Source organism: Anoplophora glabripennis, unplaced genomic scaffold, assembly GCF_000390285.2.
Source record: "Anoplophora glabripennis isolate ALB-LARVAE unplaced genomic scaffold, Agla_2.0 scaffold533, whole genome shotgun sequence".
NCBI lineage: Eukaryota > Metazoa > Arthropoda > Insecta > Coleoptera > Cerambycidae > Anoplophora > Anoplophora glabripennis.
In genome coordinates, this window is record NW_019416616.1 from 122276 (window position 1) to 149389 (window position 27114).

The 27114-nt window shown below is 32.2% G+C and overlaps 1 protein-coding gene across 5 annotated transcripts in view; it reads right to left on the reverse strand.

Annotated features, from left to right (window-relative positions):
- Positions 1–5013: 5013 nt before the first annotated feature.
- Positions 5014–27114, reverse strand: part of LOC108911029 (voltage-dependent L-type calcium channel subunit beta-2) — a 44920-nt gene continuing 22819 nt past the window's right edge. For 2 of the 5 annotated variants that reach the window (XM_018715846.1, XM_018715847.2), the window contains exons 3-9: positions 25209–25328; positions 18436–18646; positions 12610–12841; positions 12275–12539; positions 12030–12197; positions 9650–9761; positions 5014–5270 (exon numbers count right to left, since the gene is read on the reverse strand). In XM_018715846.1, the coding sequence (XP_018571362.1) occupies positions 5041–5270; positions 9650–9761; positions 12030–12197; positions 12275–12539; positions 12610–12841; positions 18436–18646; positions 25209–25328 (1338 nt within the window). In that variant the 3' untranslated portion in view covers positions 5014–5040. Of the gene's footprint in view, positions 5271–8182; positions 8252–8970; positions 9219–9649; positions 9762–12029; positions 12198–12274; positions 12540–12609; positions 12842–18435; positions 18647–25208; positions 25329–27114 lie in introns of those variants that run through there. The other 3 variants (XM_018715851.1, XM_018715850.1, XM_018715849.1) reach the window with 3 other exon arrangements.

Consider the following 27114-nt stretch of genomic DNA (forward strand, 5'->3'; position numbering starts at 1 on the left):
ATAAGTTTGGCACCAAATGTATTTAATTGTGACATGTCAACTGCACAGGATGTTCTTTGGAGCAACACACAAGTGAAATAAAATAAAGTAAATTTTTCTTTAATTGGAACTGTCAATACTGTCAAAAGAAACGTGGTTTCTAAACAAAAAAAGGATGGATTTCGATTGATTGCATTGTGGATGTTCATTTTTTTTATTTGTCTTGTCTTTTACAGCGTTCAAAAATTTTTGGTTAAGCAAAAATATTTTAATAAAAACAACCCTTTGCTGTAAAGGTGAAAAAATAAGGCAATGTTTTCCTACGGAGTGGACCTATTCACTTCTTTTGACATACAGGGCGTCGAGGATAGTATTTTAAAATCAAATTTTAGCCCCATTTTATACAAAAAAAAACGGTACAGGATTTTGACAAACTTGGAGATAATTTTTTAACGGTAGGTGGAATGCATTAATAACAAGCATTTCCAATCATCAGAATAGTTGAAACGGGAAGATGACGCAGTTAGCGATGGTCAAAAATTAGCAACTGTGACGTATTTGGCAGTCAAAAATTTTTCTACCAAATTTTCGCACGGAAATTTATTTTTTTTTTAGAATATAGCTTAAATTTGGTGTTTTACTGGTTTATGGTACCTTTTCTAAAACGCCCTGTATATTTATTAGAAAATATGTGCATGTTTATGACAGTGCATTTTTGGAACATCCAGTGTGGTAGTGAAATAAAAATTTACAATTTGGAAGATGTATTTATTAAGTTTCATATACAGGGTGGTCCAAATTTTATGCAGGAAACTTCGACAGCAGATAGATATCTTTAAAATAATATGTATTTGCCTTATAACCATAAGTCTGGAACGGACCCGTTTTAGAGATACAGGGTGTTGAAGTTGTTAAAAAAACTATTAATCGATCTCAATAAAATCTGGTACAGATAATCTATGATTCCTTGCATTCCCTAAAATATGAGCCCTAAAAGTACAACCAGTGGTGTACAACTGGGCAGGGGTCATCTCCTTTTTTGAGGTAATTTGAATTTTTTCACTAAGATTCGCCGTTTTCAAGTTATTCATATCAATACAATCCCCTTGTGGCAGACATTTCTACTACAAGAATGTTTATGTTTATGCTTAAAAATAAGTGGAATTTGTAAGCACATCAACAAAATTCTTTACACTCGCTTCCACACCACCTAGAGTTCCTTACGCGTTTTAGTTTCCCCTGGAAGCCTAACCCACTATCTTTACAAATAAGAACAATTTAAATCAAAATAATAATAAATGTACATTTATCAAAGACAATCTTCATGAAATTCGGACAAGATCCTTTCAACACGAATTTTCTATGAACGTGTGGCTCGGAATAATTTGCAATAAAGTTTGTGGACCTTTTTTCTTACCACTCCATCTAAATTCCCAGTCATTTCTAAACTTTCTAGAAAACCATCTATTTGAATTATTAGAGGATGTTCCATTAAATAATACACAAAATAGCTGGATATAATAGATGGTGCTCCTGCGCATTCTGGGAGAATAATATAAGAATGGCTTAATGAAAATTATATGGGGCGATGGATATAGGTAGAAGACCAAATGCCAATGTCAACCATAATGGTGCAGAGAGTCCATTGTCTTGGCCAGCCAGATTGCCATATCTAAACCCCCTGGACTACTATGTTTGGGGTTATTTAAAAAGTAAAGTTTGTTCTACTCCAATAGATACAAGACCACAACTACTACGACGAATAGAAGACGGGTGTAAAGAATTAAAAAAAAACATCACATGATATTAGCTTCAATTAATTCCATTAATAGAATATGTCAGAAATGTATCGATGTGGGTGGTTCGCATTTTGAACAATTGTTGTAAACACGTAATGCTAATTTTGTTTCTTGTTTAGTTGTTGTTGCTTGGTAAATATATTTTTATTATTATTATTTATTTACGGCGAATCTTAGGGAAAAAATTAAAGTCACCTGTTTTACGTATTTTATGTATTAGAATATAAATCAGTTACAATGACTTGTAAAAAATGCAGTGGTGTAGGTTTTTTTGTAAAAAGGGGTTTATCTGTACCAAATTTTGGGATCGATTAATATATTCCAGAGATATAAACAAAAAATCATTTTTTTTTAACAACTTCAACACTCTGTATCTCTAAAACAGGACTGTTCCTGTTCCATAAGGCAAACACATATTATTTTAAAGATATCTATCTGCCCTCGAAGTTTCCTGCATAAAATTCGGACCATCCTGTATAGATAAAATGACTTTTATACATTATTAACAAATTTTTACTAATGTCCCTGACATTTTAGTATATGTTATTTATATTGGTAACAAATGTACCTAGTTATATTCACATAAAATTATAGTGTTTAATTATTCACATATAAGAAAGTTTGTTTTGTATCATCTTTTTCCAAATAAAAAATTTGTGATTGTCTTTGGTATTACATATGTAGTACTTCGATAGTACTAAATAAGATGTACTAGAGAATCTGCGATATTTCCTAAATAATCAGCTGACTGACTCTATAACCCTAAATATGTAGATATTAAATTCTGAAAACAGCTTAATTTTTTATTCTTACAAATTTACATTGTTCTGTTTTCTTCTTTTTTTTTAATTATTAACTATCTTGGAAAAGCTTCAACCTCGTCATGCATTTACTATATTTCATAACATTCTAACAGCTGTGCAAACTTTATCTAAAATTTCCTAGGATCAGTCAAGAACTTGACGTTAAATTTTAATATCACGTAGGTAATTTGAAACTATTAAAAATTAAGCAAAATATGAATACCACTCCAATATAGAGTACATTTTTATTTAAAGTATAATATCTCAGTTCTTTTTAAGCTATTATACAATAATATATAAAATACATAAATTTTCTCACGGCTTTCAACAATACCCTTCCTTATAAATAATTTTTAAAAATCCTAAGTATAGCTACAGATTAAAGCTTGAATATGTTTTCTATTTCAATTAGATTGATTAAAAATTGAGCTATTACTCAAATATGGCACCAAAATGGTCAAAATTTTTAATGTTTATAATAGAGAATCACAATTACGGAACATTCCATTGAAGAATCCGAGGAAGATACTACAATAATTTCTCGCTTTTTCCTCATTATTCTAAACGGGTACGATTTTCCAAGCAAGTAATATAATTATTATTATTCTAATTTTTTATAAATATATTAGTCACCGCAAAATAATGACGACGCTGATAAATTTCACAAAACATTATACAGGGTGATTCATTTAAGATGAATAACAAATCTATTAAATATAAATTTGAAGAATAATAAAAAGAAAAGAGGAACACGTCTTTCGATCAGCATGTCTAAACTGACATTGGAACAGCTAATCATAAAATCATCATAGTATTTTAAAGAAAAGGATAGCATACAGGTTATCCAGTATCTACTAATGTCCTGAGAGCATATACGGGAAATCAAAAAACACTTTCTTTCCTAATGTTTTTATGGGTTTTAATTTAGTATGTTTTTTTTTTTGACAAAATATTGGTATGATTTGATATTAAAAGAGATCTTCGACACATTATTTAAAAATTTTAAGAGTTGTCATGCTATCAAACTGAAAATAGCATTTTTAGAAATTTCTTTTTTAAAACAGTTACATTTATCTCAATAAAAACGGTTTTTTCAACTAGGTAGCAACAGCTAGATTTTGTTTCTTTTACGATTTATATCATTTATTTGGTTTTTTAACTTTATCAAACCCAAAAAGCTTTGAAATGGTTTTTCATAACTTAAGAAAAACAAGGTAAATATTTAAAATAAACATTTGCATAATAATAAAAATGGGATAAATATAAAAATCCCTTCATCAAGTTTTCAAAATTAGCTCCCCGAACACTTTTTAATTCTAGGTATTTTTTCCCAGTACACGTGAAATAACATTTCAGGATTGTTATGAATCTGATTACAGTTCTGTGTTATTCTCAACAGAAAGTCATTTGTCAGTATGTACAGGTGTTGAATAATTGAGTTCTTTTGGGTGACCTCACAGAAAAAGTTTAGTGGGTTTAGGTTGGGTAATTTAGGTGTTCATAAAACATACTTATTGATCACTAAAAGCTTAGTAAATGTCTTTATTTTTTAGCTTAAACTATTGCTAAAGTTTTTTTGGACTCAATGACTTGATAAGAGTTAAATAAAGTAACTTCATGAAATAATTCGTGAAAAATTAAACTCTAGTCGCATCTTGTATTAATAAACATCAAATCATGGACACTTTAGGCCAAAATTATATCAAAATATACAATGCGCTTTATAAGTTAGAACCCAAAACATTAATCTTTAGGTAAACACTTATGGGATAAGATAACTCCTTTGAGAGGAACGTTAGCAAAACATTTTAGGGAATAGTAGTGTTATTTTGGCTTCCTTTATGGGAGATTATATGATTTAATATTACTTTCTTCTGCAACTTTTCAAAATGTAAATGTAAGTATAATAAATGCTCTTCGTATATTTGTGATTTGGTCCACGTTGTGAATTTACGAATTTTCTGACATAATTTGAATCACCCTGTAGATTTGCTATATTACTTGCTCAGAGGCATGAGGACGTATTTTTAAGCTATTGATTATTTAGGCCAGAAGTACCATGTGGATCCCTTTTATTCGTAGTATCTTTGATGGCTAGGTAACTCATGATGATCTTCAAGATCAATTTCGGCAAATCTTTCGAGCAGTTCCTTCCTGTAGTTTCTACCTTCCAATTTGCTCTTGTCTACTGCCAGCATTTTTCGTTCGTCACCATATCTTCTCCCTTCGTACCTTAAGTCTTCAGGGTATCTAGTCCTTTCGTCAGCTCGCCTCTCACCATACCTCCTTTCCTCGTCAGATCGCTTCCTCTCTGCGAAGGACTCGTCGTATCTTCTTTCTCTCTCCGTCCTATCGTCCCTGTACTCTTTAGGAATCTGAGGTTTGTAATAGGCTTCCGCTCCAGGTGACACTTCATCATGAATCTCCTCTTCAATAGGTTGCTCCGTAGAAAGCCTCCACTATATGGCGTTGAGAGCCCTCCTTGATGATCCTCTATGCGCGGAATACTCTTCTTCTCTAGTTCTAGGGTCACGGGAGGGTATTCTTTCTCTATAATCTTCCCCACCTTGTAGGTGGTGGGGCATACCGTGAGTATTTAAACGATCTCTATCACAATAATCATCGTAATCTCGGTCTCTGTCTAACCTCCCCCTCATGCTCTTCGTATGGCTTGTATGAAAAGTTGGAACTGCATAGAACACATCAATCAATATATTAACTAGTACGGTTAGTACTTTAAACTCCAAACTCAAACTCAAATATACGGTTTTGGGAACTTTGGAACTGTTTCTTAAGAGTACCCATACATTTTTTTCTGTCTACACATTTTCTCTGCAATATCCAATGTGATCTACGTGTTTAAAGATTGGAAGAAGAAAAATTGTCATTGTATATTATTCAAATGCAAAATATATGGATATCTTCACGATTTCAAATTAGTTTAGTGTAACACGCCAACAAAATACGAAACCAAACCAAGTCAAACACTGTCACTTTCATTCAAACGTTTAGATACTTCAAATATCGACAACTAAACTGCTGTTGGAAACTCTACCACCATAAGACCTTGGAAATTTTATAAATATATAATCATTTGCTATCCTAGAAGAGAATAGACTAAAAATTATAAGTTTATTGTAACTTCTTTGATTTATCATTCCAAAGGAAATATTTCCATCTAATCTACATTGATTGTCCCAACTAAAATCTGAACCAGCTTTGAACAATTTGTTATCAATAGCTCGACTTGAAATAGGAATATGACATTTTTGAGTTTGAATTTTCTAAATTTGGGTTCGCGGTTCCATTTAAACTAATGGAGTGAAATTTTTGAGATTGAATATCTATAAATTTGGAATATATCTAATCTATCTTGGTTTTATTTAGTGCATAATTATGAGATGTAGTCCATTTGAAAATACTTGAGAGCTGAACAACCTAATAAAAGGTAATAAAAGGGAACTAGAATCATGATGTCATCACCGTAATTTCTTAGTAAGCGAGATTAGGAAGTTTTATTATCTTTAATAAATCAATTTTGCAAGAAATTTTTGCTGTTTAATATGTCTTTTATTTAATGTTTTCAATTTTACAACTGGATTTTTTTAACAAGGCATTATTTATTTTTCTTTTACATTTGTATATGTATCTGCATATGCAGATACATATACATATCCAGCATATGTTTATAAAATCTGATAACCTTAACACGAGTTTCTCACGACCTTTTTTTTTAACAGTTGTTTGGATTGTTTTACAGGTACTGTATTAATTTATATGAAATACGTTCCAAAGTAAACAGAACTTTCAAATCGAAATCACTGCAGATTCCATGAAAACTGTGCGTAAATTCATTAAAGATCAGCCTAAATCTTTAATAAAATTTATGGTACTGGAATTGAGCAATTTGGCTGAACATTTAAGCTACCGAAAGTGTGTGCACGATCAAAAATTGGTCAGAATTCAACATTCGAAGATCATCAAGGAGGCCAAAAAGGACAAAAACATCCTTTACAGCATTGTGACTGGTGATGAAACGTGGTGTTTTCAGTATGATCCAGAAACAAAGCAGCAAAGAGTGGAAATCCAAAACCCAAAAAAAAAAATAAAAACCCAAACCCAAAATCCCAAAAAACCCAAACCCAATAACCCCAACCCTAACCCAAAAAAACAAAAAAACCCCAACCCAAAAAATAGCGTTTGGATTAGTCAAAAGTCAAGATAATGTTGATTTGCTTTTACGATTCCAAGAACATCTCATCGATCGAAATTTGTGACCTATTTTTTAACTAAAAAATGTAACTGTCAACCACTCCCCATATTCGCCTAATTTGGCACCGTGCGATTTTTACCTTCTCAGAAGAATGCATTTGCCGATGAAAGGAAAGCGTTTTGTGGACGTAGAAGCCACCCAAAAGGCTTGTACCGACATCCTGAAGGACATCCCTACCGACGATCTAAAACACTCATTGGACATGTTTTTAGACCGTCCCAATCGTTGTATTGAGTCGGAAGGGCACTATTTTGAATAACATCGGTTTTGTCAAAAAAACTTTTTGTTCACATTTTTTAAGAGTCCTGTTATGTTTGAAACGCACCTTGTAAATGTTTCTGTGTGTATTAATTGTGAATTAAATAACTTTTTTTGAAACAGTCTCCATCGATCTACAGATTATCTGCATCAGTTTTCAATAAACAGAACACGGCTCTACTTTATGATGAATTCTTCACAATCGGAGATCATTCAAATCTCAAGCATTTTTAAATGTACTGTAGTAAGAGAGACGTTGTAGACAACTACGTATTTTTTTGAGTAGGTACATGGAATCGGAATTTGAGGCATCAAGGCTTGAAAGTTTCAATTTTCTTACAACAAACAATGTAAGACAAAAACCTTTCGTAATATTGATGCGTTATTACGAAACAGAAAATGTTTAAAAATACAAAGGACACTAACAATAAGTATTTTAAGAAAAGTTAAGGTTTTGGGGTGGTACTTGAGATTGAGCAGCAGTTTGTTGACCATTATACAGAGTGTTTACGAAGATGCAGATATAGCATTCATTATTTCATTAACGAACACTAAACTAACTATGTGACAGCGGCAACTTATATTACAATGCATGTGTTGCTATGTGGAAACAACTAAAAATTAATGTAGTAGATATAATTATATAATATAGTATCAATTTTGTGCTTTTTAAAATTGCTTGTTCAAAAATGTATTTTGGAATATAACTATTCCTCGATTTGGATATGCTTTTGGAGTAACTTATAAAGTATATACTTTATAACGCTGTAACTTTAGGTTTATAACAAACCTGTTTTAGATTGGCTACGTATTTTAGAAACTCTCTGTATAATGGTGCGACTATGTACTGTTACAAAATTACTGCCTACTGAAAGTCGAACTTACAAAATTGTACCAGCTAAGCAAATAAGTCAGTCGAGCCAGCGCGCCAAATTTTACCAGGTGCTTCTGCATTATTTGGTTATTTGTGCAATTAGCGAAAGCGTTGCGTTTTAATGTAGTGTTGCGAAGCGTTATCGAAAAAGAAAAGAAAAAAAGTATGTTAAAACCGTGCAAAAATATAACTGAACCTGTTATCTATAACTATATCTTTGCAAATTAATAATTTGACGGGATCGGCGTCATTGAACCGGAAAAATCTGTAAAATTAAAAGTAATTGAAGAAAAAACTTAATTTTATTTCAACAAGTTTATTCTCATCACATAGCTTTATTGGACCCACGTTGTACATTTTTATACTATCGCAAATAATACTAAATCTGATAAAAATAAATAATAAATTACTGACATAACTTCAAGAAAAATTGTTTCAACACAATAACTTATTAAAAATGCATTTTAATCGTACCCCTTTATATATGAAATATAATAGTTAGGCACTTAAGAATTTCATAGAGTATAAAAAATTAATAATGTTTGTAAAAAAACTCATATACGTTAAACATTCTAACTGCAAATCGAACATTAGTTTGTGGTTGTTTGATAATTCTAAGAATAAATACCTATAACTATACCGTCACATCAGTATCTGTCAGAATTCCGATTCAAAAGAGATTTTTCAAACAGATAATTCTTTCTCTCGCACCAAATGTTGAAAGAGAAATAGGCAGTGGTAAATAAGCCCACGTTCCAATATAGCAATTTTTGTGACGACCATTTTGGTAATAGTTAACCATTTATCTGACCAAACATGAATATATAGAACTATTAAAAATTGAAGATGTGACAGTTCTACAAAAAAAAATATTCTTTGTACAACTAGGTACTAAGCAGATTCAGCAATTAAATAACTATATTGTTATGTATCAAGTAAATACATTATTGTGATTTAAGGTTTTGAATGCACTGCCATCAAATTTTTGCCGACACCAACGAAATAGTTTCAACAATTTTTCTTGGTGAAAAAATTATATGCACGAGATAGACATACTAAGCGGAATTACATTATGAGAAGATGCACAATTCAAGACAATCATGCAGTGGTTCATAAAAAAGACAGTGATTCTAAAGAGTCTACAGAATCCCAACTTTGCAATCCTATGTATCTAACACCTGCATGACTACCTCTAGATTCATGATGGGCATATCCGTATACATCATGGTGTGCTGAAAAGAAATGTTAATATTGTTAGAATGGAAGAGGTAGAAGTTAGCGTTACTAGTACAAAAAGCAAATGGCTGTTATATTTTTTCTATTCTTTAGTAAAATTTTCTAATGTACAAATGTTCTAAGAGAAATATACCAATTATTGTTCCATCTATGTTTGGTCGCATCTATTCTTACAAAAAAATTTGGGTTAAACATCTATATACATCTAGATAATATTTTGAAAAGGAGGAAATTTCTTTTTACTACTCGACAATCTAAACTGTAATACATTTCAAGAAAAATGAAAAAATATAATTATCAGGACAAACATATAAATGAAATAAATATTGCTGACACTGAAGCAACAAGTGATTTAGTAGTGGTTTTTTGTTAGATGGTTATAGCTTTCGTTATGGAATGTCAGCAGATTTTCGTACAGAAGCTTTACCTGGCAAAGTGGGTCTTCCTTGGTCTCCACTTGGCGAGGCTTGAGGAGAACTACCTATTGGTCGAGGTACGTTTGGAACACTGCTTTCTGGGTGAGTCGCTCTCCAGTAAGCCTAAAAGTAGTTAGTCATGAATTACAAGCACTTAGCTTTCCTTCAATTTTCCAAATTATCATTGGAAATGGTACGGATAAGATCTGGTTCCTTTTGAAATTCAATTTCATATTGACACGAAAGAGGATTTTTAAGTAACCTACGGTAGCTATGGAGATGACAAGTTGAAACTACAATATTTTACTGTCAAGTTTCTGTGATATCAGTATGTCAAATTTATTTATTTATTTAGTGGAATACACATCCTAGACAGATTGATTCCAGTAAATGGGACAGGAGAAATACAATTGCATCTTAATTAACATTGTATAGCTGTATATAATAAAATAGAACATGACTACTAACATACAGCTTAATGTGAAATATGTATAATAGTGAATAGGTTATTATAGAACATAGTCGACTCAAAATGCAACGCCTGATACTCTTAACAGAAGAAGAAAATAGTAGCACAATTCCAAATAACTTGGTAAGGTTGCAAATAATTGTTACATGTCTATAGTTTTCTATAACACGTTTGTCTCCTTTTTAAAAAATTGAATAATTTTTTTATGTACGCCAACTATTTGGAAACGCAGCAGATTGCAAAGATAAACTAAAAATAATGGAAAGTGATAAGCACAATCTTTCAATATAAAGCAGAATACCATCCGAGCTTCCATTTTTGATTTTTTTAAATGCCATTAGAACCTTATTTGCAGCTATAATTGATATAGTAACTTGTGGAATATTATTTCTATGCAGCTCAACTTTAGATTGATCATAAACTGAAGAAATGCGGTTTGAAAATATTGAGCAAATGGATCATGTGCGGATCCTCAAAACTCTATTCATTGTAACTCATTGAGTTTGGTATATTAGTCATTTTTTATGCTTTTAAAAAAGACCATAAGTTATCGGAATTAGTTTTTAAGTGTATTTTCAATACCTATATCTTTTGTGAGCAATATCAACATATCTCTTTATTTTAAAGGAGAAATATTTGAACTGATATGTTTCCATAATTTCAAAAACTAGGATTTACGTTTCATATTCTTTATAATACCGAACCGAGAGGAGTATACTTAATATCGTTTTAGTTACACTTCGTGAGAATACTGAGTTTTTCATAAAATCGAATACACGTTTGATTGAACAAGTTTTTGTGATCGAAACAGATGATATTATACTTGAGCATCATACTGTCATAAAATATATCACAAAATAAAGCAAGATGCCAAAATTTAATCATGAACAGATGACCTCAGTGTACTAAAATTAAGAACCAATTAAGAACCTTCAAGTAAAATTTTGCACCAAACAATTTAAATGTGTAGAGTCCATAGAGGATGATTTAAAATTCCAACGACTGGTTAAGGCAAAATTAGACGAAGTTAGAAGACCAATTGAAGATTGCCACTTTGCCGAACGAAAGCGTCTATTATTGTTAGTGCACTTAAAAAAAATTTCAAAAAGATTTAGGTACGAAATTATGGTTTGCGGATTGAAATCCAAGACTGAGCAGAGACTTGTGAGCATGAACATTTTTCAAAGGAAAAAACCCCTCTATAAAATTATGTTTATTTCTCGAATTGTCATAGCAATGAGGTATAGGTGCAACATTGAAATTTTTCTACAAAACAAGAACCGATGCGGTGTATCCACAAGAGTTATCTCCTGCACCACCAAAGATTGCCAAAATTCAATCTTCTGGTGGAAAAGTAGTAGCATTCCATTGTGTGGAACGTGGAAGGTTATTGATTAACGATTAGTATATGCAGAAAGAGTCTACTGTTCACTGTGAAGTATTTGGAAAAGCAATTAAAAACTTTAAAAAGAGTTGATTGAACATTGTATGAAAATTTAAAGATGTTACTGATTAAGGGTGACTATATGTAGGAAGGGCATACCTACCGTTAATTGTAAAGTAAGTGGAAAAAGCAATTCAAAATGTTAAAAGTTGATAAGAATGCAGATCATAGAAAAAATTTCATCTTACAGCAACTTCAAAATGCACAAAACACATTTAGTTCCGGCATTATTTAAAAAATGTGGAAACACCGAATTATTACATTACAGCTCAGACGTCCTGTTATATTTTCTCTTTAAAAATCTGCAAGAAAACTTGCAGAAGAATTTTAATATGTTTTGGGTAAGTGACAAAGTAGTAAGATAGAAACGATCTTTTCACAGTTTTGCACATTTCCTTTCGTGCTATGTATGTCACATAAAAAATCCTCCCTCCCAGATTACTATGAAAAAAGATTTAATAATTTGTGGAGTACTTACCTCTAAATATTCTCCTATATGCTCGCAAGCTTCCTCTAGCTGATTCTCGTCTAGGATAACATCAAACATTTCAGGTGGACATTGAGCTAATTTTTCTGCTGCGACCATTTGTACATTTAAATGCCTGGCTTGACTTTTTCCTCTAGATTTAATAAGCCTTTGCAAGACCTGTAACAATGCAAGACATATTCACTGTTACACAAAATGGAGTATCAATAGGAAAGATGAGGAACAGTGTTGCGTACCTTAGGGCTAGTAATTTTAAGATATACAATACAAGGTGCTAGTGAAGTTTTGGCAAGTTGCGAAGGATGGTTTATAGTATCACAATCCAACACCACGAGTTGTAATGTTGTTGCAAGCTCAAAGATCCTCTCAATTTCACCTTGGACCTCGGAGAGACACGTCGAACGGGTGGTGGATCGTTCCATGATCGCCCGTTTCGTCGGATTATTTAATAACGAACGTTTTGCTAAGGAAATATCTGCCATTACCCTAGTAATAATAATTCTGGAAAGAAAAGTCAAGATTAGGAATATGTATGGCTTTGTATTCGAAGGAATCCGCCTGTGTTACTCACCGTCCTTCGAATCTATGTTTTAAAAAATCAAATAAGGCTTTTTGCATCATGTCCGTAACCTCGTAACCCTTCAGCGAGGGCCCCACTAAAACTACCGGTCGCATAGAAGGGACTACGTCGTATGGGGCCGTCGCTTCCTGTTTCTTGAAGAACGGCTTTTTCTTCTCTTTGGCTGGCGGCGTCGTGAGCGATTTGCCAGTCCTTGCGTTTCCCATGGAGTCGGATTCATCCCCTGCAAGTGCTCAGTTGAATGTAACGGAAACATAAATGTAACATACACAACGATGGCTACATACGTAACGACAAACAGCACACACCAACCCATGCAGATTTATCTAACTGCGGATGGAAAAGTTGTAGCGACTCCACACATAAAGCTTTACGATGTGTTGCTACGTATGTACGTACCATAAAGATCTTCGAGGTGTGTAAATTTAGTAATGAGACAGATGTTTTTAAATATTTTATTTCAAATAGAATTACAATTCAATATTGTCTCCCTCGAAATAATTTCTTTGGGAATCCACACAGCGTTGGAGATGGTTCTTCTCCTCATAGTAGTGCTGGAACTCAGATTCTGGAATAATAACCTTCAGTTGGTCGGTTACAGCCATTTGAATGTTCTCGAGTGTCCCAAAATGGCGTCCCTTGAGATGACTTTTTAATCTTGGGAAAAGGAAAAGTCACAAGGACTCAAGTCAGGTGAGTAAGGAGACTGAGGAGCTACAAAAATGTATTTACTGGCCAAAAATTCGTTTATTGAAATTGCTGTGACAAGGCGCATTGTCGTCATGTAAGATCCAATTGTTCTTGATGTTTGGTCTCACACGCATGACCCTTTTTCGGAGGCTTTCAAGGACCTCTCGGTAAAAGTGTTGATTGACTGTCTGGCCTTGGGGCACAAACTCCTTGTGGACGATTCCCTGGCTATCAAAGAAACAAATCAGCATAATTTTGATTTTTGACAAACTCATTCTTGCTTCTTTGGGCTTTGGAGATGCTGAAGTGTGCCATTTCAAACTCTGGCGTTTAGTTTCCGGGTTGTACTCAAACACCCAATTCTCATCATCACCAGTAATGACATGTTCCAAAAAATTTTGATCATTTTCAATCAACTCCAAAAAGTCAAGGCATCTTTTTGTCCTGATATCCTTTTATTCCCGCGAAAGGTTTTTTTGGAACCATTTTCGAGCAAATCTTTCTCATTCCCAATTCATTGGTCAAAACCTGATGAATGGTGGTGGTGTAACTCAAATTCAATTGTTCCCCTATCATTCTAACCGTCAATCGACGATCTGAAGGCACAAGATCCCGGATTCTATCGACATTTTTGTTAGTCCTTGCAGCTCAAGGCCTTCCACTGCGAGGTTCATCTTCCAACGACTCTGCTCTTTCTGAAAATGCTTTAAACCACCGAAAAATCTGGGCTCTTGACAAAACACTGTTGCACTGTGCCTGAAGAAACCTCGATAGCACACCGTTGTTCGAATTTAAATTCCCGTGCTTCCAGTGTTGCCATATCGAACGCTACGTTGTCAGTTTTACATATTACTAAATTTACACACCTCGTATATTCGATGATAAAGATATTTTATTATTTTTTATTCTATTCCGCTCGTCTAACAATTAAACAAAAATATTTTTAATATTCTCTGATGAAAGAAAATATTGTTAATTAAATGGTGTCATTTAACTGTTATTTAACGAAGATCTGGTTAAAACTATTTCTCGAATTATTTTCAAAATTCTGAGTTACATCATTCATAAATTCGTAAGAAAAATTGTTCGCACGGAATCATACAAATAAACAATTTTTACGAACAGAACGGCTACGTTAACTAAAGCAAAATTGATATATTCCTAATTATTATTGGGACATTTCTTGCATTTATAAAAATAAATAATATATAAAGACTGGTTATACAGAATGCGAACTCGTACAAAAGTCTCTTCATATGAAATCTTTTCTTATTATTAAATTTTAGCTACCTTATACATCTCCATAAATAAAATCCTTATGTAAATACTTAAATTCAACCAATGTTAAATGAAAATGAACAGAAATAAATAGTAAAAATAATGAATACTAACTTTTCAACGTCTGTTCCTTTTCAGTAAATCACTCTCTAGCTATGTATCTATTAATCTAAACTGACTATTTTCTATTACTAGTTCTACGGTGGCTGGGATATGCTGGAGTGTTGAGAGAAAGAGAGAAGGGATTTCGTAAGGTAAATAAAACGAACGAATACAAAAATATACATGTAAATACATATATAGAGAGGTAAAAATATACGTGCATTTACAATTGGAAAAAAATGTAAAATTACTGAAACGCTCAAGAAATTTCAGGCACGAAATCATTCAAATTGGTTAGAGTTAATAAACCGCAAACTTATTTTTTAGTGAAAAATGGAGCCCATAAAGTGATCCGTCCATTTTTGTGTTGGTGTATATTTTATTGCTTCAATCCTTAAATGCTTATTCCTACTATCACTTTTTACTTAATTTTTTCATAAAAAAGTTTTTGCTGTTTCAATTTCAGCTGTGTGGGTCATATTAACGCGTTTGATTATGAAAAACAGTATAATTAAGTATTTATCAATGTATATAATTTTCAAGAACTAATACATAAACATTTATGTGTTTCGTATACACTTCAAAAATTAGGGGTATGAATTTTCGTCCTTCGTGTTTTGTTCGGCGCCGTCCTATACTAAAACAGACGTCGACGACAAATAGCAGGATCATGAAAAGTTAACGACACGGTTCTTCAGTACAACGAGTCATATATGACTAGATGTACATTGTTTTACATCTACTATCAATATTTTAAAATAGCGGCGAAGCGCGACGTCTCAGGACGCATGCTCCAGGAAGCTTCGGTCGATTTGATTTGGCAAATGCCTATTCGTTCAGTATTACTGTGGTCTTTATAATAATCTTATTACCGTGTTGTAATCTTGTTACATCAATTTTACAAGTTTTTTTTTTATGGCGAAGTAAGACAAAACGCATTAGTAGCATCTTACTTGTATGCACTGTCAGTCTGAGTAGACATGAGCCAAATGCGATCTTTACTGCGATGTCTCGAGGGGGATGTCAAATGGGGAATTTGCGACAGAATAACGAAAGAGATTGGGATCTATGTCATCCACATCATATTATATCAACCGAAGCACAAATTTTAAACGCAATTAAAGAAAAATCGTGTTAAAATGCAGAGCAAATTGTTCCACAAGCGTATGCAGAATTCCAGTGAACAGTGTAGAGCATATTACACGAAACTCAAATGTATCCCTAACAAGTACAACGTATCCAAGCATTGGTACTAACGGATTATCCATTACTTATTAGATTTAATAAATGGTGTTCTTGACATTGTGTCCTTAGCTGTTCAACAACGGATATAGGTCTTTTCTCATTTTCGACAAGATGAAGTTCACGAAGTACTCTAGATTAGACGAAGAGAACCGGTAGCATGACCACCTAACTTAAAACTTCTCGACTGTTTCTATGGGATCATCTAAATAATGAAGTAATTCATACTCAAGTGTGTGCAAAACCGTACTTATCTTTTCAACTTCGACGTCACCTGTTACATAGGTGCTGTATAACAATGAAAAAGTAATATTAACGGTCGATAGAAGGAAGCACAAAAAACAGACACTTAGGTAGGAAATTCTGGAAGAAAGTGTGGAGCTCGGTAGTAAGACGATCGGCGGGCAGTGTGTCAAAGTAGTGAAAAGTTAATTGGTTAAAGTGTCATTAGTTAGCAGGTAATATTCTTTAAGTACTTTGTTGTTAATTGTTCTGTGTAATCTTATGATTGTAATGTTTATAGATGTTTCATGATAATAATTCTTTGTATGTTTAGCTTCCATTGCTTTATGCTCAAGGGCATATATTTTTCTAAGGTAAAATTGTTATACTTATTATTAACGATGGCTCATTATCTATTTCATGTTAAAATATACATTGTCGTGGGCGCCCCGACTTTACAATAATTACTCCTTTGTTTTACAGCTAACTTGTTTTTGTAGTGATGACGTTGTTCGTAAAATATAGATGTCTCATGATAATAATTCTGTATATGTTTAGGCTTCATTGTCTTACGCTTAGGGGCGTATATTTTTCTAATATAAAATTGTTACAATTATTATTTAAGATTGTTCATTATTTATGACATGTTCAAATATGTATTTTGTCGAGACCGCCCAGATAGTGCAATAACGACTTCTTTATTTCACATTTAACTTGTTTTAAACAAGATCATGTTGTTCTTTGATTTCTTGTGTCCACTTTATGTCACACGTCTATACGAGCCTTGTTGCAGTTACTAACATTTTCGCCCGTGCGGAACGAATCTGGATTACGCTGGATAGCCTCCCGTATGGGACTCCAGTGTTAAGAAGGATCTTCCGAAATCTCAACTTTAGCTGAGTAGCCTCCCGTATTATGGGACCTCAGTACATTCCGGCTCTGCCGGCTAACACCAAATCTCTCCAGTTTTACTTGGAAGTGTGTATGACTAATATGGGGTTAACAAATGACATTTAGTGACACATTAAATGAGACAGGACTTATTTATCATTAGCAAAGGTTCTTAATTTATGCCTTTGATTAGCGGTTGTTTTGTATTTATATTTGGGTGGTAAGAGCAACGATCGTGGGTTTCTCTGCCATGCTCTTTCCCCACAGGAGTTCTAGGTGAGCCTGGCACTCTCCTTTTATGTTTAATGGTTGTTAATGTTTTTGTTGTTCTTTCTATTTGTCATATGTTTAATTTGAATTGTATGTAAATAAAGGTTAGGTGTATTTACTCTGCTTTTGTTTTATATAATTAAACCATACATCCCCTCTACAAAGTTAGTAGCCAGCGCCTTCCGATCAATTAAAAATGGATACACACAACGTATGTAGTCCTTATGACGATATTACAGCTGCTGCAATAATTTGCTGTTGCAAGATCAGCAAAGAAGAAGCACAGAAGAAAAGATATTTGTCTCGGTTCTTCACAATCTAAATTAGAAATGCTCGTATGTGTTTACTAGGAAGTAGACAATTATTGTAGCATCACGTAAGTACTAATTTTTACTTAGGTAATTAAAATACTACATTTGACAATAGTGCCATTTATTAATAATAATAAAAGCAATAACAAAATTCGGTAAAATAAAATACTTAGATGCGATAAAATTGTACTTATTTACTACCTCGCCAAATTCTTTTTGTCTTGGTACAAAAACATTTTATACATACCGATTAACTGTGCGTGCGTTGCGCTAGGTCAGTTATTATCGTCAACTAAATTCCAGTGGCATGTATGTATATTTTTAAATAATTTTCGATGTCTTCTTTTCGATTTCATTTTTACACTATGGTATTTATATGAGTACATTGTACATCTCATATGTTTTTGGCAAGTTATGAATTAGCCTGTATATTATAAACCATCATAGAGGTAGAAACATTCGAAACGTAGAGAAAAAGAACTAACTCTACTTTTGGTCCTAATTTTTGGATGAGTGCAAGTTCTAAAAAGATACCTGGTGGATTTTTATGTACTCGTATTCATGGACGGACCAATTCATGGGGTCAGACCCTGTTGAAATGGAATAATGCGTCGGTTCTAATACAAACAAAAATATAAACAAGTCTTTCTGTTGGTCACGTTTAACCTACTTAAGCACCAAAAGTAATGTCAAAATTTGGCACAAACTGAAAATACCAGAACAAAATGGGTAACATCGAAAAAACAACGAAAATCATCCACGACAACACCAATAATAACAAAAAATCCGTTGTGAATTGGATGGGACATACCAGGCGTGGGAGGAGTGCTACCTCTGGAAACATCGTTACCAGCGGCCCCTATGTTAGAGCTGGAACTTGTTTTACTTGAGTAGAGCTTCGTCGTCCTGGTCTGGACCTGCTGCAGTCGGAGATTCTCCAATTTCACCGGAGAAGGAATGAAGCCTATGTCGGATCCCTCCTTCACTAGACGGCCTATCCACCAGTTGTTGTCGTACTTTTCCTAAAAAAAAAGAAACAAGCGTTAAGTGAATGGCAAAGGTACGTCTTTGCATAGAAACTCAACAACTGCAAGTGCATAAGATACTAAAACATTCGTATCAAAAAGGTTAATACATATGTACAATCCGTACGATATTTTTGTTGAGATAGAATTCCAAGAAGACCGCTGCGTCACATCCTTGGAATTAACCGCATTCGACACTCGAAGAAGAGAGACATTTGCGGAAAAATAAATTTATATTCTTTAAGCGGGAGTGTCCCGAACTGAGGGAATGTTAATAACATTCGTTCTAACTTTTTTTCAAACTGCAAACGATTTAAATTAATCATAATTCATGAAAAAATAGAAATATCCATATTTTAAAAATTTTGTTTGAAAATTTATTGTATGGAGGAGTGCTGTGATAACTGTGCTACCAAAAAAAAGTAATCCTGAGGAATTTAAGGACCTTCGTGCCATAAGTATTTTGCCAACCATATCAAAAGTTATCGAAAGGGATATACAGTTACGGGTACATTTGCAAGCAAAAAAACTAATTCCTGAGATTCAGTCCGGATTTAGAGCTGGTCACAGCTGTGTAACAGCGCTCTTACATGTAGTTGATGACATTATAAATTCAACTGATAAAGGTCTTTGCTCTATATTAGTTTTATTGGATTTCAGTAGAGCCTTTGACACAATAAATCATGACATTATGCTTGCGATCCTTAAATATATAGGTTTGTCAAATAATGCTTTGATGCTGTTTGAAAATTATATACAGAATCGCTCTCAAAGAGTGCGATTAAATGATAGTATGTCACATTCTTTGTTATTAAAGTCAGGTGTACCGCAAGGGTCAATTCTGGGTCCTCTTCTTTTTACCATTTATACTAGCAATTTAATAAACTCATTAAAGTTTAGCAGCATACATCTTTATGCGGATGATACGCAAATATATTATTCATTTTCTCCTAGTGAGATAGATATTGCTTCTGCGCGTATTAATAATGATTTGAATAATTTTATAAATGAAGCTAAAGACCATTGTCTCTTAATCAATACATCAAAGTCTAACGTCATCATATTTGGTCCCAAGAAGCATCGATTAGTTGTGCAAAATCAAATAGATATTAATATACAAGGGTCCATTTTGCCAAAATTAGATAAAGTCAAAAGTCTTGGTGTAATTATTGATAGTGATCTTAGATTTAAAGAATATGTAGATAAAACTATACAAAAAGGATACTCCGTATTAAGAGCAATATATACTAATAGACATTGTATGCCTACTGAAACTAAAATTATGCTTTGTGAAAGTTTAATTTTATCACTATTAAATTTTGCTGATGTTTTGTATGGACCGTGCATCAATGCATTATATAAACGTAAAATTCAAAAGTTACAAAACTCTTGCCTCAGATTTATTTATGGAATTCGGAAAAATCAAAGAATATCCTACAAACTTCAAGAAGTGAAATGGCTTAATATGGAAAACAGACAATTACACCATGCAGCTTGTTTATATCATTCAATTATTTTAAATAAATCACCGCCTTATCTATATAGAAAGATCAAATTTAGAACGGACGTACATACAATTAATATAAGATATAAGGGTCTTCTAACTCCCCCACAACATAATACTGAGATGTTTAAGAGGTCATTTAGTTATCAAATTTGCGATGTTTATAATAATTTGGATCAAGATATAAAAGAGAGCAATATATACTCATTCAAACGTAAATATAAAAGACTTTTATTTGAGCGGCAATATTATTAATAATACTACTATTTATTTGTGGTTAAATGTCATTACTAATAATTATTATTTAGGGTTAGAAAATTTATGTTAGTTAATAGGTTATGTTGATTAGTGTGCACAACCTTGCTTGTGCAGACTAGACTTCGCCTTTTGTTCGACTTAATGAAAACTAGTTTGTGCAATATGTATGTATGTTATAGAACAATAAAGACTATTATTATTATTATTATTTAGAAAAACAATGTTGTGCAAAATAAGTTGTAATATAATAGGTATTGTCAGGTAAGTATATGTAACAAAAAAAAATCGTAGAAAAACAATATTTCAAAAATTTTGAAAAATGACTACTTACAAAAGGAGTCAAGGAAAATCAGTTGAGAGTACAAAAAAAATGTGTTTTATCATAATAATATCTAAATTATGTTTCTTTTTCAGTTTCCAATTACAAATAAACATTTTGCTTGTCCAATTTTTTTATGTTAATGGTACAACCTATCGAAAGGATACCTATATGATTATATAGCCGCTGCTATTTACGACAAAAGTCACTGCATAACAATTAAAAAAAAATGATGGTACATTAAATATGATACAAGTTAGTGTTTATTCACCGTAAAATTATTTAATTTTTTTAATTTTTGGCCCAAACAGTTGAAGCGTGCACATCAGTCAGAGACGCTTTGACTAAAATTCAGTTTTTTTAACCATTATTTTCGCAATATGTCAAAATTTCACTGATTTATCTTGCTGTTTCGAAGATATCACAGCAAAATCTAATTCTAAGGGCCCATTTTAAAAGAGCCCTAGCAGGCATTTTTCCATCTACGCTCATATAAATATTTTTTATTTTTAACCGTCGGGGGATGCCCTATACATTTATAACATTCAATACATTCTAGGTTCATTACAGTCATCACAATTACACATTAAGAATGAAATGAAAAATAAGATAGTAAACATTAATTTAGATTCTCTTGCATCAAATACTGTGAAGCTTTCTGCGGCATACAGTATATTTTAAGTAAACGTAAATAAAATGAATTATTTCAGACAAATACTATTTAACATTACGTCTACTTTGTGATTTACCGTTTAAACAACTTTTCTTTTCTACGCCAGTATAAATATATCCATATCTTAAACTCGACGCCTCATAAATGTGAACAATAAAACCGCGTGCGTCATGGTGTCTAAAAAATAGAATTGCATGTTTAATCTGAAAAGTGAAAACAACTCTCTTAGAAATACCTCACAAAGGTTAGGTATCGCAAAATGGCATCAAACATAATCCCAAAGTCCCCAGCAAAGCATCAACAATGTATAAAAAGTTGCTCATAATTGTAATTACTGAAACACTATAAAATTTTATTACACACGTTTTATTCTAAAAAGACTGGCCATTTTAAAGTCTAAAATGTGAAATTTGAAATTTAAAAAAAAATGATAATAACTAGATACCAGGTCTGTTCATAAAATTATAGAACAATATCTTTAAACTTTATTATTAATTTCATACGTTATTGGAACGTGTCTTCTCCTCTTCCCTATTCATATATTTTTCCCAGCGGTTTTTCCACTTCTCAAAGCAGTCCTGGATAGCTCATTTGAAATTGCCTTTAAACTCAAATGCACAATTCCATTAAAGTCGGAAAAAACAGTGAGCATTACTTTGGCATTGGATTGAGACTAACTTGCTTTCTTGGGGCGTGGAGATTCTTTGCGAATCCATTGTGATGATTCCCAGCTCATCAAATATGATGAACAAATTTTGCTTTAACTCGATTAATGTTTTCAGTGTAAATTTCATAGCATGACCCAATTGAGATGCTAACTTCTTCTGCAATTTCTCTGGCAGTCAATCGGCGATTTGCACGCACCACATCTTTGACTTTCTGAACGTGGTAGTCATCAGTTGAAGTCAAAGGCATTCCTGGTCGAGGATCATCTTCAATAATTGACTGACGACCACTTTTAAATCGTGAAAACCAATCGTAACATTGCGTACGACCCAGAGCATCATTTCCGTAAGTTTGTTGCAAAAGTTGTAATGTTTCTGTGAAATTACGTTCATCGTTGTTCCAGTGCTGCCAACCGCACATCACAAAATACCTCCTTTAGCGCGTAATTCAAAAAGTTCTGTTATTTTCTGAACATACCTCGTATTTATCCAAATTATTAAATACTCTTGTATAAAATCAAAATCATATTTCTCTTACAGAATTACCGCATATTTCCCAGCAAAATACGTTTTTAGGGAAACAGAAAACTAATAAGAGAGCGCTTCTGTTGAAATATTCCCAGTCCATTAACTGAATTTCATTATTATTTACATTTAAATATGTTATATTTAGGGAACTAGAAAGCTTTTAACTCCGTATGTTGGCCGTCGCATGAATAGCCAGCAAAAATTGCTGCAGTGTATTAAAGCTTTTAATCAGATTGATGCATTACTATCAGAAAGCAGAATCTTACACGAAAATATTGACCCCGATATTAAAATCCGGCCTACCGCCACAAAAGAACAGTCCGCTGAAAAAATATAGGTACCAGGCATGGCATGTCGACAATGCTGTTTGTGTTTTATACAATAGCTTGTTGTTGGTGTTCTATTCAATAAATATCATAAATCAGAACCATCTACACGCAGACAACCATAGTGAAAGTATATAATTTATTAAATAACTGAGAGTATTTAAACCTTATAAATTTAGTAGTTCTTCTTACTACTAGTAGAATAATAACTTTGAATAATATTAAATTCGTCAGATATTTTGCCTATTAATTTAGCCTAGAAATTTCAATTTCTGTTACAAGGAAACTACCCCAACCCGAACACTCCGTTTTCCATGATTTTTATATATGTTGTAGAACATAAAAACTTAAGAGTCTCGTATTTTTTTATTGACGGAAAAACACATTTTGACCACCCCAAAAACAGTTTTTTCTAAATATCTGGGATTCTAATCAATATTTTGGAATGAAATCAAATAGAAATTACTTTTTATAAAAAACAAATAATGTTTCACAAGTGATTCAGTATTTGGGATTTGCAACCCTTATTTTTTAATTCGGAAAAACTATATTTTTCAAACATTTTATATTCATAAAAAATTTATTTTTGCTCAAAAAAAATTTTAAATATAATTTATGTGAATAAATTGACAAAATTAAGTTGACCTGTTTCGGGGTTTTCGCTAAAACCCTTTTTAGGGGGGTGAACAACCCCCTAGTGTGCAGAAAATGTCTGAATGATTAGAATTAATATTTTAAAATAAGGTTTTTACTTTTTCTCTAATCATACGAATATTTTTTTCTATTGACCTAAAACGGATTTAAAGAGATGCAAAGTACCCCTCATGTGCACTCCCAAAAACAGTATTTTCGTAATATTTCGGGTTCTAAACAATATTTTGGAATGAAACAAAATGCAATTTATTTATTGAACAGAATCAATGATTAACAAGCAATCTTATCTGTTGGAGTAGCAAACTTTTATTATTTAACTTGAAAAAAAAAGAATACTTTTTATTTTTTTTTATTTATGAAAATTATCCTAAATTAGTTATTTCATCAATTTTGATTAATTTCCAAAACATTCTTAGTGAAAATTTACGAAAATAAAAAATAAATATAATTTTACCATCTACAAAACGGGGGATGTAATCGCTAATGATAATTTGACTGAATCGTATGAAAATAGTTTTACTTGAGTCATTACATTTATAACAGCATATTAATAAAACTGATTTTAAGTCAGTTGAATTATCGAACAATATATATAGCATGTTAAAATATCTGATTTTATACATTAATTTCATTCACAATTCAACAACAGTGAAACTTAAGCATATAATAAATACGTAAAAAGAATTAAAAAGTACACGATCCGATATTCTCCAAAAATTAAAATTAGGAATGCGAGTATATTATACACGAGAAAAAAGGAATATACATTATCACAGTTAAATAAATTGATTTAAATAAATATGAAACCAACGATATTTATCGATACAATTAGCTTTGTTCATTTTAAAAGAAGTTTGCAACCCTTGACACTTTATTTTGGACTTTTTTATACAAAACTTTCTGTTTATACTGATTTAAGAAAGGTTATTAAAATTTAACAGAAATGTTTATTAAGAATTCAAAAATAAAAAGAATATTGGTGGATTGAGTTTTGAGCATAAAACTTTAATACTTCACAAACAGACAGTAGAAAAATAAATACTGGGCACTTGTTCCTTTCCGCGGAAAAACTGTTTTAAAGAGTGAAAACCATCTTAATTGTTCATAACCGAAAATACATTTTTATATACATCTTGTCGTCTAGTGACCCTATCAAACTTTTTTTTATTAAGCAAAATGAAAATGGTCTCTACTAAATAGGAAGATTGAACAATAAGGATTGCATCCCTCATTTTGTAGATGGTAAAATTATACTTATTTTCGTAAATCTTCACTAAATATATTTTCGAAATTAATCAAAATTGATGAAATAATGGTTTCAGTATAATTTTCAAATAAAAAGTATTCTTTTTCGCAGCAAAAATAAAGGATGTACCCCTACAGACGAGATTGCTTGTGAATCATTCGTTCTGTTCTATAGAAATAATTTCCATTTTGTTTCATTCCAAAATCCCTGATATTTAGATAAAACTGCTTTTGGGGGCGAACTTTGAGGGTGAATTACACCCTCCAAATATGTTTTTCCGCCTATAAAAAATATTTATTAAGTTAAAACTGGTTTCTTAGGTATCGAAAGACATGATCTTATGCAACCTCATTTACATTAGATAGAGAATTATCTAAAATACTTACCTTTATATGTAAAAAATCCCTAACTTCAAAGGAAATAGCGTAACCGTGTACAGGTGAATCGTCATCTAAAGAACCGTCATAAGCTACGTTTGTTCGTACAGCAAATGCTACCGGCTTTGTCTGTAAAAAAAGAGATTTACGGTTGACTTTTGATTTCACAAAAAGTTTTGTATTTTATATATAATTTAATAATTATTAATTTCATTCTTCTAAAAAGTCTCTTGAGCCTTTAAAATGCAGAAATATATTGATTCAAGTATTATGGCTGACTTTCGTATTGGCCTTTGACCAAAAATTAGAGAGAAAGAAACAAGAGAAATTTCTGAAGATATTCAACAGTATGTGTCTATCAGTCAACAGTATGTAATGACCTTAGGTATCAAAAAGTACATATGAATGTTATATTAGTGTTTTTTTTTTTTTTTGATAAGGCACTTATTCTTAATTATTTTCAAATATTAAATTAATAAGTTTTTTTATTTTTATTTTCCTTTGTTTTGTTTAACTAAGCATTGTGGCCTATTTTTATATATTAAATTAAATCTACCGTGCTAAGAAAATAAAACAAAACCAATCTCTATATAGTTCCTTGTTCACTCGCTTGATATGCATTCCAGTTTATTTTTACAAGAACGGTAACTAAGTTTTTGATATAAAATCGGGTCAGTGATCACGAGTTTCAACTGAAATCTATTTTTATATTGTGGACCTGCAGCACTAACATTATACACGTGGAATATAAACAGTAGCATCAAGATACGTTTACTCTATGTGTACCAAACGTGAGATGAAAATATCTCCCGGAACTTAAAGCAAAAAGATAGGAAAACTCTCAAATCAATTTATAATTCTATATAAATAACTGTAATGGTGGAGGTACAACAGCTGCTGAAGATTATGAATCATAATTTCATGTATAGTTAGATTTTATCTAAAGAGGGATATCCTATCATTTTCAGAAAATCAGTAAAACGATACAGTTAGGCGATATTTATATTTTCCAGTGCCCCTTAACACTATGGGATGTTGGTTGTATATTTGTAGAGTCATCACTGAAGATTCTGACAGTGAAGAATGGCGAAACGTTTGGAAGCGTTGGATGCGACCATTTGTACGGACCACTATGGAACAGAGGATCACCACTGCTTGGGGAGCGGTCTGAAAGAGGCTTTGGACCCAATAAGAACCTAAATGAACATCAGGGCAGGCCTAGAGTTTCTAATAGCGCATCTGCCCCCACAGAGCCTAGCCTGAGAACAGCACGGAGATGTAAAAGATTCCTAAGCTAAGGTTAAAAAGGAACTTGATTTTTCTCTACGGTTTCCAATTTCAATAGGCCTTAAGTATGTCAACGCAATGCAATCAACAAATCATACTTCTAAACTGAAAGTGGATCATTTTTTAAATATAATGTCGATGTTGCGAATACATTAAAGCGCAAATGAATGGACGAAAAGAATTAAACTAGTCGATTTTAAATTGTGCTTTGATGAGTTAATTTTAGAAGGAATTTGGCGTGATTATTGACCTTTAGTTCGAAGGAGTTTCATTATACAAACAAACGCGAAAATAAACATGTTAACGTTCATTGAAAGATAAAATGAGCTTGCTTATTGTTAGAAGTGATTATTATTTCGGAATGTTCACTTGAAATTAGGCAAGTAATAAATATCCACATCTGCAGCCTGGAAAATAAGGTAGGTATTCTTAACTACAAAGTAGTGCATCATTATGTAATTTTTAAAACATTTTCACGGTAAATTAAATTAATCCTGAATCAATCTACACATAATAATCTATGTTCAATAATAATTTTTAATTTGTACTTTAGTCATAGTAATTGTTGCATTTTGCAATAGACTCTTTTAGTGAGATGTCACATATTTAGGCAACCCGCTACTAATTG